This window comes from Notothenia rossii (assembly GCF_949606895.1).
Source record: "Notothenia rossii genome assembly, contig: scaffold_660, whole genome shotgun sequence".
NCBI classification, from domain to species: domain Eukaryota; kingdom Metazoa; phylum Chordata; class Actinopteri; order Perciformes; family Nototheniidae; genus Notothenia; species Notothenia rossii.
The window spans coordinates 1-13,181 of record NW_027639690.1 but is presented as its reverse complement, the minus strand read 5'-3'; the positions used below and the strand labels follow the sequence as shown (position 1 = coordinate 13,181).

At 43.2% G+C, this 13,181-nt stretch overlaps 2 protein-coding genes across 2 annotated transcripts; both read left to right on the top strand.

Moving 5' to 3' along the window:
- Positions 1-274: 274 nt before the first annotated feature.
- LOC307027521 (protein ITPRID2-like) lies at positions 275-7,624 on the top strand (the record flags this gene model as incomplete). The annotated part of the gene is made up of 8 exons (XM_079695790.1): positions 275-406; positions 571-2,337; positions 3,056-3,115; positions 3,426-3,550; positions 3,647-3,761; positions 4,244-4,309; positions 4,391-4,711; positions 4,893-7,624. 8 exons carry the CDS (start codon positions 275-277, stop codon positions 4,998-5,000), a joined length of 2,694 nt encoding a protein of 897 aa, XP_079551916.1. The 3' UTR covers positions 5,001-7,624.
- Positions 7,625-8,613: 989 nt separating this feature from the next.
- cwc22 (CWC22 spliceosome associated protein homolog) lies at positions 8,614-13,176 on the top strand (the record flags this gene model as incomplete). The annotated part of the gene is made up of 9 exons (XM_079695789.1): positions 8,614-8,764; positions 9,813-9,869; positions 9,991-10,265; positions 10,578-10,777; positions 11,062-11,316; positions 11,719-11,847; positions 11,996-12,164; positions 12,946-12,999; positions 13,090-13,176. Coding segments are annotated over exons 2-9 (1,224 nt in total), but the record flags the coding sequence as incomplete, so codon positions are not given.
- Positions 13,177-13,181: the final 5 nt, after the last annotated feature.

Sequence of the window (13,181 nt, the reverse complement as noted above, 5' to 3'; positions counted from 1 at the left end):
TATTGTTAACAAACAAAAGTTATGTGGACATTCATACTGACCTAGATGCATTGAAAAATTAAAAATCCCTGCATCTACAGTATGTTAACTTTCTAGTCGTCTACTTCTTGCATGCTGCATTGCTATCCAGTATATGTGCAGCCTGTTTCTGTGTGCAATAAACTTGTTTCCTTTTCCTTAGTACACACAGATGTCAGTGAGGACAGACTGTCCTGTCACTTTCTGCTTTAGGCTCAGTGTAAATGATTCTACTCTGCCACCAGCTGGACAGACGATGTACTGCAGCAGTAATCATAGTGTGTCATTGTCTTTGTGTCTCTCAGACCTGTTGAGGACAGTCAGTCAGCAATCAGACAGCAGTGGTTTTGCTGAGGAGCCGTCTGCAGACTCCAACATCTACCTCAAGGTCTGTTTGGGTTTTGTTTCGTGTCTTTACCGCCTGTACCTCTGTTCAGAACACCAACTTTTAATGCAGATGTTCAATCCAATCTCTCTTTTTACATTGTTGTATTCTTTAACTTCATCTTGGTTCTTCATCCACTAACTGGCGAATAAATTGGTTGTGATTAGGTGCAGGAGAGCAGTGACAGCTGTGACAGCGAGACCACCGTGACGTCACACCCTTCACTAGATGTGGCCACGCCGGTCCCAATGGACCAACCAGCTTTTGAGATGCCAGACACCTGTGAGGAAGAGGCGGGTCCTGGTCCTGGTCCTGGTGCTGCTGCTGCTGCTGCTGAGGCTGAAGGGAGAAGTGGATCCAGGGAAGAAGAGCATGATGGGAGTTTAGGGCAGATTCTGCAGTACTCAGCGCACCATCTACCCAAGAGCATAGGAACGCAACAGGATGAGATCAGGGAGGAGGAGCTAGTTGAAAGTGAACACCAGAATGATTCCCAACCAGAACCAGAACAGGTGATTATACCTGCTGCAGAACAAGAATCCCAACCAGAGTTGGAACACACCCCGAATCAGACGGAGACCGCTGCAGACGCAGAACCACCCACAGAGGGAGCGGGTGCTGAGGAACAGGCCCAGGTAGAGCAAGGAACCTTGGACGATTCTGGTCCACTTTGTTTTCCTCCTCCTCCATCGTCTCCAGTCCTCTGCGCTCTGTACCGAGCCAAACAGTGCCAGTTGTCCCATGGTCATGATCTGACCCATATCCCAGGGAGAGGACGAGGAAGACGTGGCGTCCCCCTGCAGAGGTCCTGCTCCTTGCCTTCTTCGCTCCTCTCCCCCTCTAGGGTTGTGTCCTCTGTCAGGATCCAGTTTGGGCGAGGACAGGTGTCCTGCACGCAGCCAAGGTACTCCTTCAAATACACTCCTGAGGATAAAGGCGACGAGGAAGAGGAAGAGGAAGGGGAGGAACGATCAATTAACTGTATGTCTACCCTGATCATAAACCCCTCCTCCTCTTCAGACTCTATCAACAAACCACCAAGGCTTCCCCCTGAAGGTCCCGTCCCACCGAAGCCCATCCCACGCTACCTGCTGCGCTCCACCTGCTCCCTGCAGAGCAGCAGCCCTCCTCCAGAATGGTCCCCAGGAAGCCTTGGCCACTGCTGGAGCACCCAGAGCGTTCCCGACCTCTTATCCAATCAGCAGCATCCGGGCCAGTTCCAACAGAAAATGAGCACCAAGCAAAACCAGCAGAGTTGGAATTCAGGCCAGATGATGTTTCGCTATCCTAATCCTCAAACTCAGTACATAAACCCAAGCCCAAATCCTAATCCCAGCCCATACCCCTCCCCTCTAAACCCTCCTCAGCAGTATCCCTCCAATCTCAATCCGTACGCCAGTGCTCCTAACCTCCTTCAGCACCAACACTTGCCCCTTCATTCTTGTCTAAACAGTTTCTGCCAACCTCCAACTTCCACAATCCCCCAGCATGGCAACCTCCCCAACTTTCATCAGTCCTCACCTGGTCAGCACAGCAACCTTCATCCTAGAACTCCAGCAATGCACCAACAGGCCTACAATCATCTATATGGCCATCAGTCACCCTACAACTCCTCTCCTGACGGCTCACAGTTTGCATCCCCCTACCTTGGTTACAATATGTACAACATGAACCCACACCTAGCGTACCACAACCCCGTCACACAGGGTCCGCCGTTTGCCCCAGAACATGGCCTCCACCCAGGGTTTGCTACTCCTCATGCAGGCTTTTACCCAGGCCTGGCCTCTTCCCTGGGCTCGGGTCACAGCCTCCACCCGGGGCTCAATCCTCATGCTGCTCCCAGTCCAGGAGCCAGCCATGGCCCGTCCAGCACTGAGATGCAGCTGAGGAGGGTCCTGCACGACATCAAAGACACGGTTCAGGGCCTGAGCCAGGTCAGTGCTCTTCACTCTCTTAAAGTGTTTTGGTTTGTTGAAGTGGGCTTGTATGATGAACTTATCCATAGTCAGTGTATTACCTGCAATAAATGACAGTCTGCAGGTCCCTAGTGTGGAGAAACAGAAGGAATTCCAAGACAGGAGTCAAGCAATATAATGTTGTGGAAAGCGGCAGCAGCAAACCATATTCTAGCACCTAAAACAAATCTGAATCTCACTTAAAGTGTAGTTTTTATTTTGAATAATTTCACCACTTTACCTTGCCTCCAAACCACGGAACTGAAACATATATATCCATCGATGGTCTCTTTTAAAGACACGTTTTGAAAAAAGAACTGTGAATATAACTGGCAGAACACGGGTGTTGCCATAGCTACCTTGATTGGTTAGTTAGTTTATGTTATTGTCCTACTTTAGTTTTTTTTTTTTTTAAAGGTGAGTTGACGTTCTCCAAAGTCACTCAGGGCAGGTACTGGAGATCAGTATTGTTGGATGCCTTGCTTGTCCTCAGCTGGATTTCTGATCATAAATAATTGTATATTACAAACCATAATTAACTATCTGCTTTTTTTTTAGGATCAATATATTCAACCAAAAATAAATTAATTAATCAAATTTGTTCCATATCGTCCAGTCCTCGGTTAGCTTTTACCTATCCCTGGTCAGCTTGTCATGTTCCACTTCCTGTCCTAACAACACTGTCGTCTTAATCTAGACCCGAATCGGCACTCCGGATGTGTTCAGTGAGCCCAGAGGGAGTCTGCCCAGCCACAAGGTATCATCATCCCTTATTGCTTTTTGTGGCTTAGCTTGTGCGTTAAATGCTCCTAAGTAAGTAAAGACTACTTTAAACGTATGTACAGCTTTTACACAAACACTGTCAGGAGATATGTTCTCTGACTGAGTCATTACAAAGAGATAATATGCAAAGACTATATGCTCCATACATAACGTGCATACATCCCATCGTTTTTGAATTCATAGTAATATAGTAACTTGAAATACTAGCTTTATATGGCTTCAAATGTCAATATTGTTAGTGTCATCAGTCAGGTGTGTTTACCTTTGTCTCTCTCTGTTTACAGTCTTTGGCAGCGTTTCAGCAGAAGAAGCAGAGCCTGAACTTGTTCCGCAGTCAGATGATGGACCTGGAGCTGTCAATCATTCGACAGCAGGCTCAGGTCTACAAACACCTGAGCCCTGCTGACAGGTGAGTCATCACAGCAAACAATCATCACAGCAAACAGATGATCACAGCCCTGAGACTGTATATGATGAACATAACAAACATCTTGTGTGTTTTCAGGATGGAGGTGGAGCAGCTTCAGTCTCTGAGGTCGGCGGTCAGAGAGGAGCTGCAGGAGCTGGAACAACAGCTGGAGGACCGACTGATGGAGCTGACACAGAGCCCACCACACAGGGTACACACAGTGCATCTTAATATCCAGCGTTCATAGCTAGTTGTATTTTATATTGCTTTGATACCACAGGGTTAATTATCAATTACACATTTGGATACAACATATATATGCTTCTATTTCATAAAGAGCTGTTACAGCAGTTTTCACAACCCTTTTGAGACTATTTATCTGATTTGGACTACAATTTGTACAAGTAAAAAAAGGACAACAGCCTTCAAATAATATAGAAAAGAGTGAAAAGAAAGAAAGAGGGGTAATCCCAGACAACAGTAAGAGCCGTCCCAATTGAGCGTGGAGTCTTGTGGAGCAGATATAAGGGGAAGACTTTTCAACACCTGTGACGTAAAGACAAGAGGTGATGCAGATCTGCACAATGTCATATTCAGTTGACAAAGCTTTCAAATTACACTCAAAAAGTGTTCTTTTTCTAAAATGCCTTTTGTCTCGACTCTTATCGTCATGTGTCCTACTCTCTTCCTCAGGGTCTCCATAGAGGCGGCAGTGTGGACAGTTTGTCCACCGCCTCTGCACTGAGAGCCATGGAGCCAGTAAGCACACACATATACTCGTATTGAATATAAAGCTCACAGTGTAAACTTCATCTTAATGCACAACCTTTTCCGGTCCAGGTGTCAGACCTCCTCAGAGAGCAGCTCTACCTCCAATCAGAGCTCAGTGATGATGGCCACGCCCCCTCCAGTAACCCCTCGTCCCGATCCTCCAGTCCAGTCAGAGGTGGAAGCCGGCAGAAAGGAGGCGTGTACCGGGCAACAATTAACATTAACCCTGTCCCTCCTCCTCGATCCATCACACACACTGAGGAAAAAGAAGAGGAGGAGGAGCTGGATGAGCACGAGCCGGACAGAGGAAGAGGAGGAGGAGGAGTACCAGAAGAGGAAGGGGCAGCAAGAGGAGCCAGAGTCGGGAACCTGCAGCAGCTCATCAAAGAGGTAACCTTTTACTCTAACTAGTGCAGGATTTTACTGGTTAAAATTCTTATTTAATTGTGTGTGTAAAGGGAAAACGCCAAATGAGATAATATTTTCCATATTATTCTTTGATGACATTAAAACAGTGTAAAAAACAGAAAGGGATCTGCTTGTTGTTTATAATGTTTCTGTTGTTTTCCAGATTCGAGAGAGCTTGGCGCAGGAGGTTCGACAGGAAATTTACAGCGAGCTGCTGGCTGCCGTGTCGCCACGGCAATCACCCCAGCCCGGCAGCCGACAACCCCTGTAACACAGCAACAGCAAAGCATTGCCCCCTTTCACCTTCAGCCTTCATAACCACGGCAACACTGTCCGTCTGTAACACTGTATAGCTGAGTAACACTGTTTCTGTGGAGCACTATGTGCCTTCAACACTGTATGTCTGTAACACTGATGATGAAACAACACCCCCCCCCCCCCACCTGTGGTGCCTCCGGCGGGACGCAGAGCCACGAGGACGTTTACGTGTCTATTTGGTTCGAATGTGCCGGTGTGATGCATGCTGGGAACACCAGCCTGTGAGCCACCAGCAGAAAGCTGTTGCCTTTTTTCTTCACGTTTCCTTTCTCTAAGCTGTTTTGATCAAAGCTAGGCCTTAAAGTAATACCACTGCCATTAATACTACGAGTACTACATCTAGTACTACTAACATTACACTGCCAGTCTCACCACTACAGTCCCAGTCCTGTGAATGTCCCTATCAAGTTATTTTGCCCTAGATCCAAGTATCATATGAGATCAGGCTTCCCTAATAATAATAATTATCATAATAATGATTTGGCTGAATGACTTTCAATGGCATCAGAGCGACAAACAGGTGACAGACTTCTTTGAGAAATACTGTAAGTGCATTAATGCGGTTTAATCTGAACTTTTTCTTCCTTTTTAGCTTTGGGTAACATTCCTTAATTTTCAATAATCGCAGTCTTACTTAGCTTTTACTCATTCCATGCACATTTCACCTTGATGCAAAGGGTTCTAAGAGGTCTTAAAGATGTGTCATTACAGATGTATTTTGTCCCATGTTAGTCAACATTCCTTCATCTTCATCACCGTCATCATCATTGTCATCGTGCGTCTGTTCCTCTCGCCTCATTCACAGTTCATGTTGTCGTGCTGGGTTTTGCTCAGCATGGCCGAACTCATCCTGAACTGAAAGGATTTCACAGAATGTCGTGCCTGCGTGTGTTTGGTGGTTGCTACAGAGCAGGTGATGAGGTTAGTGTGTGATGGCATGTGAGCTACTGAGGAGTTCAAGCAGGTTTCAGTAAGTTGTCATGGTGACAGTAATGATGATGATGATGATGATGTTCTGCTCAATCATAAGGAGGAGCTTAGCCAGCAGATCATGTAGGGATGAGCTGTTGAGTTCAAATGTATTTGTATAGCAGTCTATAGCTTCACAAGCTCAGTGCCATTATATTCAAAGAAAGGCAAACATCTCTACGGCCGAAATGTCGCAACACTCAGCATTTCACCACAAAAAAATCTAGATCGATAAATAACACTTTTTGTAAGAAGATACATTTGTATTTTTGATTTTGCGGTTAATTATCCAACTAGCTGTGTTGGAATGTTAGCTACCGACTCACCAATTACAAATCTGTGTGCAATAATATATAGATATGTATTGATTACTGAGTAAATCAATGTTAACATTTCAGGTCATCCTGCACCACTTCAACTCAACATGTCTACCAGTACATCTGACAGAAATGAATCTGCAGTTTGCTGGTTTTATTGAGAGAAACTCTAGATTTTGCTCTTCTTTGTACAAAATCCACTGAGGTGATTTATCACTAAACAATTCACCACTAATGACCAAAAGAAAACATCTGCCAGTTTACATCATGGGAATTTTTTGAAAGATATGTACAATATGTAAAGGCTATGTTTAAGGTTAGGTTTCATCTGTTAAATTTATGCCCTGAATAACACGTGTTTGTCAATTTAAAAGTAGATTTTGCACGTCAAGAAGTCCCATGAACTACGTCTCTAGCTATGTTTTAGGAACAAATGTTACGTTATTCTACATGATGTGTTTTATTTAGCGACTAATGATCTTTTTTATCAGCCATCGAGCAAAAGAAGACCTGTTCCTCTTGTGAGTACATCCCGAAACATATACATCGCAGGAGAGAAAGTTATGATATGACATATTTATGAAAAACTGCAAAAACACTTTTTACTTGACTTGCAAAATAATTGTTCAATTGACAAACATCATATTTGTAATTAATGGTACAATTAGTAGTTTAGTAATCTTATTCCAAATGAGGTTCAATGGTCGTCTACCAGAAGGGGTCTGACTTTGCCTAACTATTGAACTGAAAAAATGTTTCATCAGCATTTAGGACTGTGTGTTGTGTCCGAGAGGCCTGTCAATCAAGACGAACACACTCAATTCAATAATGGTTTGTGTTTGTGGAACAATATTTAACAAAATGTCTTTACAGACTGACATTAGATTTGTCAGCCACATCCCACAGCCTTTGTTATTCCTTTATCATTCCTTTATCTAAATCACTACTAACATGCATTTGACCTTCGATTCTCTTCAACATTTATGACTTTGTGTTTGTTTAAACATTTCATTTTTTATGTTCACTGATCACAAACCTTACTCTGCTGGACCAACACTCGCTGTGAACTCTGAGGCTCAAACGTGCTTTTATTTTAATTTGTATCTGATCAAGAAAATCTTTCGCACACTTCTAATTTCCCTGCTCTGTCTGTTGGTGTCTATTAATTTCTGTTAATGCCTAATAATGATCATGTGTATTTTGTATTGATGTCTTTTCAGCGGGATGCATGGGAGGTATTACTCCCATGCGATGAGAGATGAGAATAATAAAGATGTATTTATTTTCGGTACTGATGAGTTCTGCTTCTTTTATTTTTACTGCCACTTCTACAACTTCAAGTATTTCAAATGTTCAATTCTGTGAACATTTTATATTCATGCCCCAAAAACACATACCATATGGTCATGATCAGGTCACCTTCAGGCGTTGAGTGAGATTAACCAGGTGTGAAACAGAATGTCACAGAAGATCATTCCTAATTTCTAAAAGTATAAAAATATATTTTGTTAGGACACATGTAATATCACACACTTAAAACAGCAATATCAATATCCTGGGCAATATTACTTTTCAATATCATGTTCAATATTACCTTTAGATATTTGTTGGTACTACTTTATTATTCTTAATTCAATTATGTTTGTAAAGTATCTTACTTGAAATGTTATATTAGGTGCAGGTGTTAGTTACTTATGTAGGCACTGGTACTATTGCTTTATTTCTCATACACTTTATATTTATTATTGGATTTTTTTCTAATTTAAGTTTTGAGAACTTGCAGAGCAATTTCCTATGATATTAATAAAGCGCTATCTCTCTATTTCACAAGCAGCCTTTTCAATTTCAAAGTCAACTTTATTGTCAATCTTCCTGTTTGTGTGTACAGACTTAGAGATCGAAATACCGTTTCCCACAATCCCGAATATAAAAACAAGTGTATAAAAGTATGTATGCAAATATGTTCATATATACACAGAATCATAGACACATTTTTACATCTGCACACATTAAGACCTACATAAAAACACAAAAATCAATACAAATAACAATCACTTCAATATTTGAGAATGTACATTATTGCAAAATTGTACACAGAATGTGCATTATTGCCAGATTGTCCATAGCAGCGTAAAAAGTGTCTGGTGCTGGATTTGAGTTTTGAGAATGTGGATGTAATTTAACCGTTATATAAGATACTGTTTTTATCAATGATAATGCAAGTTCCCCCTATGATAACTTAAGGGACATCTTTGGGGGAGGTCACTGTTATCACCACCAGGGGGCGGTACAGAAAGAATTCGGCGACTTTTGTTCTGAAATCCGGAAGCTGTCGGGCGACGTTTTCCGCCAGAGGACGACGTACTGATTTAACAGAGGAACGAAAAGGCGGAAAACAACACGACAACTGGACATAAAAAGACTAAGTGAAGTAAGAATATATCGTTCATTTCCAGAGACGCAAATAAAAGCAAAGTGTTGCTGTTTTAGGGACAAATAATGAGCATTTCAGCTTCCCAGATGTAGCTGAAGTAGGATTAGCTGATTAGCTAACTTTAGCTCACCCAAACACACATGGCCTTAAAACTGATGCGTTCGTTGGAGTTTTTTTTATTTTGAATTTATAAATAATATTGTTGTTTAAAAAAGTAATCTTAATGACTACTTTAGCTGTAAGGTTTACTTGATTTTGATTTACTGAAGTTTTGTCTTGCCCTTGTCAGTGTTAGCTGCTCTTGTGTATTAGCTACAGGTACAACTCTCAAGTTCTAAGTTTTAAGTGAAAGTCTGCAGACACTTAACTTCAAAGAGTCAGTGAACTTAACATGAATAGAATATATCCTGCGTTTGTGATGATGTTTTTATATGCTGTTGTCCAGAAGCAGTCTGTAAGACCGTGAGACAGCACACATACAAACATTCAGAAAATCTCATCAGTGATGTGTCTTTCTGCTAGAAATTAGATATTGTTCTAGTCATCAATAAGTTGATCGACAGAAAAATAGAACATTGTATTAATTCAATCCATCTGTCATCTATAAAAGCTTATGTGTTGATGATAACAGCATCTTAGATGTGATTATTATGGGCTTTCCTAATAATCAAATGGAAGACATCATCTCTGGCTTTATGTTGTTTCCACCTGCTAATCCAATGTGTTATGGTGTAATTCATCGAGAAAGGTATCTCTTCCGCATAGAAGGCCGATTGGTGTCAGAGCAACACATCTGCAATCAATTGTAAAGCCATTTTGTAATATTATGCAGAGACTGACGAGATATTTAAAAGTGATGATCACTGTAGCTTTTCTGCTATCTAAAATACACACTATATGTATAGTTTAATGTATTGCTATAAGTGCTGTCTGACTCTTGTGTTCATCAACAGAATATTTCTGCTTATCACATATAAGTTGATCTGTGATGTCTGTTTTAGTACCTATTCTCCAAAGTCATTCATGTGCATGCATATATTTTCAGGTATGGACTCTCCAAGCAGAAGTCCCAGTCCCATTCCTGAGATGAAGGAACCAAGTGGTGAGTAAAACCTGCTTTCGTTATTTTAGGTTGTTGTAGGAACAGCAGCATTGCTAGCAGTTGTAGTAATTGTAGATGTAGTATCATCTGATAACGCTGCTCTCTCCCTCTCTGCCTTCAGGACCTTCAGAAGATGAGGCCAGTCCTGCAGCAGAAAAGCCCAAACAGGAGGGTCCTATAGAGAAAAGCCCAGAACCCCAGACGAAGCCGTCCCGTGAAGCCAGTCCTGCAGCCCGGTCCCGCTCCGGGAGCCCGGCCTCTGGGGGTCCTGCCCCTGGGGGTCCTGCCCCTGGGGGTCCTGCCTCCAGCAGCTCAGACGACAGCACCAGCAGTGATGATGAGGAAGAACATCAAGGGGCACTGCGAAGGCTCAGGAGTAGTGTGGCACAGATCAAGGTAAGAATGATCAATTTAAAAATGCAAAAAGTTATAATGTATTTACAGTTTATCCTTATCATTCATCAAGGGAGCAACATCATTGTTTCCTTTAATCCTTTTTGAATGATGAAGGTTAAACATGAAGCAGAAATGTGAAGTGTTCTTCTGGTCCGTTTACTTGAATCTTAAGTTGTATAAAGTGCACAGGCTAAAATGTAAACGCAATTCCCAGTTGTTAAACAATTATTTTCAAACTCAAAGTGACATTCCTTTTCAAATGAAGAGATCAAAAGAAATATCGCTGACAGTCTTTGTTTTTTTGTTGTCCAGAGGTCCAAATCCAAATCTAGGTCCAGAGACAGATCCATATCCAGAGACCGAGACAGATCCAGATCGGGAGAGGGGGAGAGATCGGGAGAGGGAGACAGATCCAGGTCCAAATCCAGGGACAGGTCAAGGTCCAGAGGACGAGAGCGGTCCAGGTCAAGAGACAGAGACCGCGGGCGCTACGACAGAGGACGCCACGATCGGTAACCAACGCTGCTTCTTATTGGCTTGCCATCATTTTAGTTGGTGACTTTCTATTAGTTTAAAAGAAAGGTCCTCGGGTCATAGAACACATTGCACATTAAAGACAACATAAGAATCAGATTGCAGCCTCTTATGTATTGTACCTAATTTATTGAATACCAAAAAATAAATCTCCTCCCTCTCTTTCTTTTGATCGAATTCAACGTTTGGTACACCTAAAAAACAAAAACACAACCTCAACAAATGTTAAAACCCTTTTTTTTTTTTTTGTCTCTTCCCCCAGCGATCGCTACGATGTTCGCCGAGACGACAGGGACGCGCGTTTTGACCGGCGACCTAACCGAGATGCAGAGTGGGAGCAGAGGAGGCGAGGGCGCTCCGGATCCCCGTCAGCTGACAGGGAGCCAGGGACCGCAGAGGAGCCGCCAGTCAAGAAGAAGAAGGAGGAGATCGACCCGATCCTGACGAGGACGGGTGGAGCTTACATCCCCCCCGCCAAGCTGCGCATGATGCAGCAGCAAATCACAGACAAGACCAGGTAAGAGTGTTTTGATGTATTTATAGCAGCTAAGATTAGAACACAGTCTTTAAGATGTGGTTCCTCAACTCATTCAGATCGTTTCCTACTCGTATATCAGTTTGTAGATCGATATTCACATTTGTTCTTATGAAGACCAGTCGTGCATTTAAGGGAGTTTTCAAATCTGATTAGCTCCGTTAGTAAATGAAATTGCAATAGCTTGTTTGAATTCAGCCCAGGGCCTTTTGTTGCGTGTTATCTTCTCTCTGTTCCCGTTTTCTGCCTTTCCTTTCGCTTTGTCTCCCTATCAACAGAAAGCACACGATATGAAACAATTCACAGTCTCAGGCTGTGGTTCCAACTATTTGTATTTATACCACTCTATAACCTGTGTGTCACTAATGCCCTTTTCCTGTGCAGCCTGGCCTATCAGAGGATGAGCTGGGAGGCCCTGAAGAAGTCCATCAACGGCCTGATCAACAAAGTCAACGTGGCGAACATCGTCTTCATCATCCAGGAGCTGCTGCAGGAGAACATCGTCAGGGGGAGGTGAAGAATTACACACACACACACAGACAACTTCATATTACTAAAGTCATATCACAGACAGACTGAGTGAAACCAATATGGGGTAGTGAGGGGCTATAAAGCTTCTGCCTGACTGCCCGCTGTAACTGTCCCCCCGTCTGCCTCTCAGGGGTCTGCTGGCTCGCTCCATGCTGCAGGCTCAGGCGGCGTCTCCCATCTTTACTCACGTTTACTCCGCTGTCATCTCCATCATCAACTCCAAGTTCCCTCAGATTGGAGAGCTGATCCTCAAACGCCTCATCCTGTCCTTCAGGAGGAGCTACCGCCGCAACATCAAGGTACCTGTCCTGTGTCTCTCGCTGAGTCTCTCTTTGTATTTGTTTGATGTTGAAACAGCACAGAACATGACAGGACAGTCAGTAGAATTAAAAGACGTGCCGGATAGAGGTGGTTAAGAATGGTTTTGTTTTTACAAATGCCAGGATTCCATTTCTGTAGTAATGTAGAAGCCTCATCTCATGCAATATGTTGTTGTTCAGTTTCTAATTAGGCAAGCCTTTTAGATAGATAGAATGGGAGGGATGAAACCCCCTGTAATGGTCACACATGCAGAGCACACAGTGACATGTGTTCTCTGCTTTTAACCCATCCTAGTACCAGGAGTCTTACTAGACTCCTGGGAGCAGTGGGCAGCTATTGTAAAGCGCCGGGGAGTGAGGGGGTAAGGGGGGTGTCCGGTGCCGTGCTCAAGGGCACCACGGCAGGGCAGGAGGTGAACTGGGACCTCTCCAAGTTGCAGTCCACACTCCATATTTTAGGCCTGGTCGGGGACTTGAACCGGCGACCCTACAGCTCCCGGTCCAAGCCCCTACTGACTGAGCCACGTTTGGTACATTTTGTATGAAATAACAAGCTTTGCTAGACAAATGTGAGGTATTTCTATAAACATACACATCTTAAAATACTGTTCAAACACACTTTAGATTGAGCATTTTCTCCTTTTATTGACATTAAATGTGAATAATATTTCGTATCATAAATATTGGCTTCTTTGTCTTTGTTCAGCAATTGTATGAGGATTACCGATGTATTCAAATCAGTGTGTCTTTTGTTTTCCAGCAACAGTGCCTTACAGCCTCCAAGTTTGTGGCTCATCTCATCAACCAGAACGTGGTAGGTCCTGCCGTCGGACGTCAACATTTGCAAAAGAGAACAAGTGTTCGTGTTCAGCTCTAATGGAGTGTGTTCACGTCTCTCCCTCAGGCTCATGAGGTGTTGTGTCTGGAGATGCTCACTCTGCTGCTGGAGCGTCCGACTGACGACAGCGTGGAGGTCGCCATCGCCTTCCTGAAGGG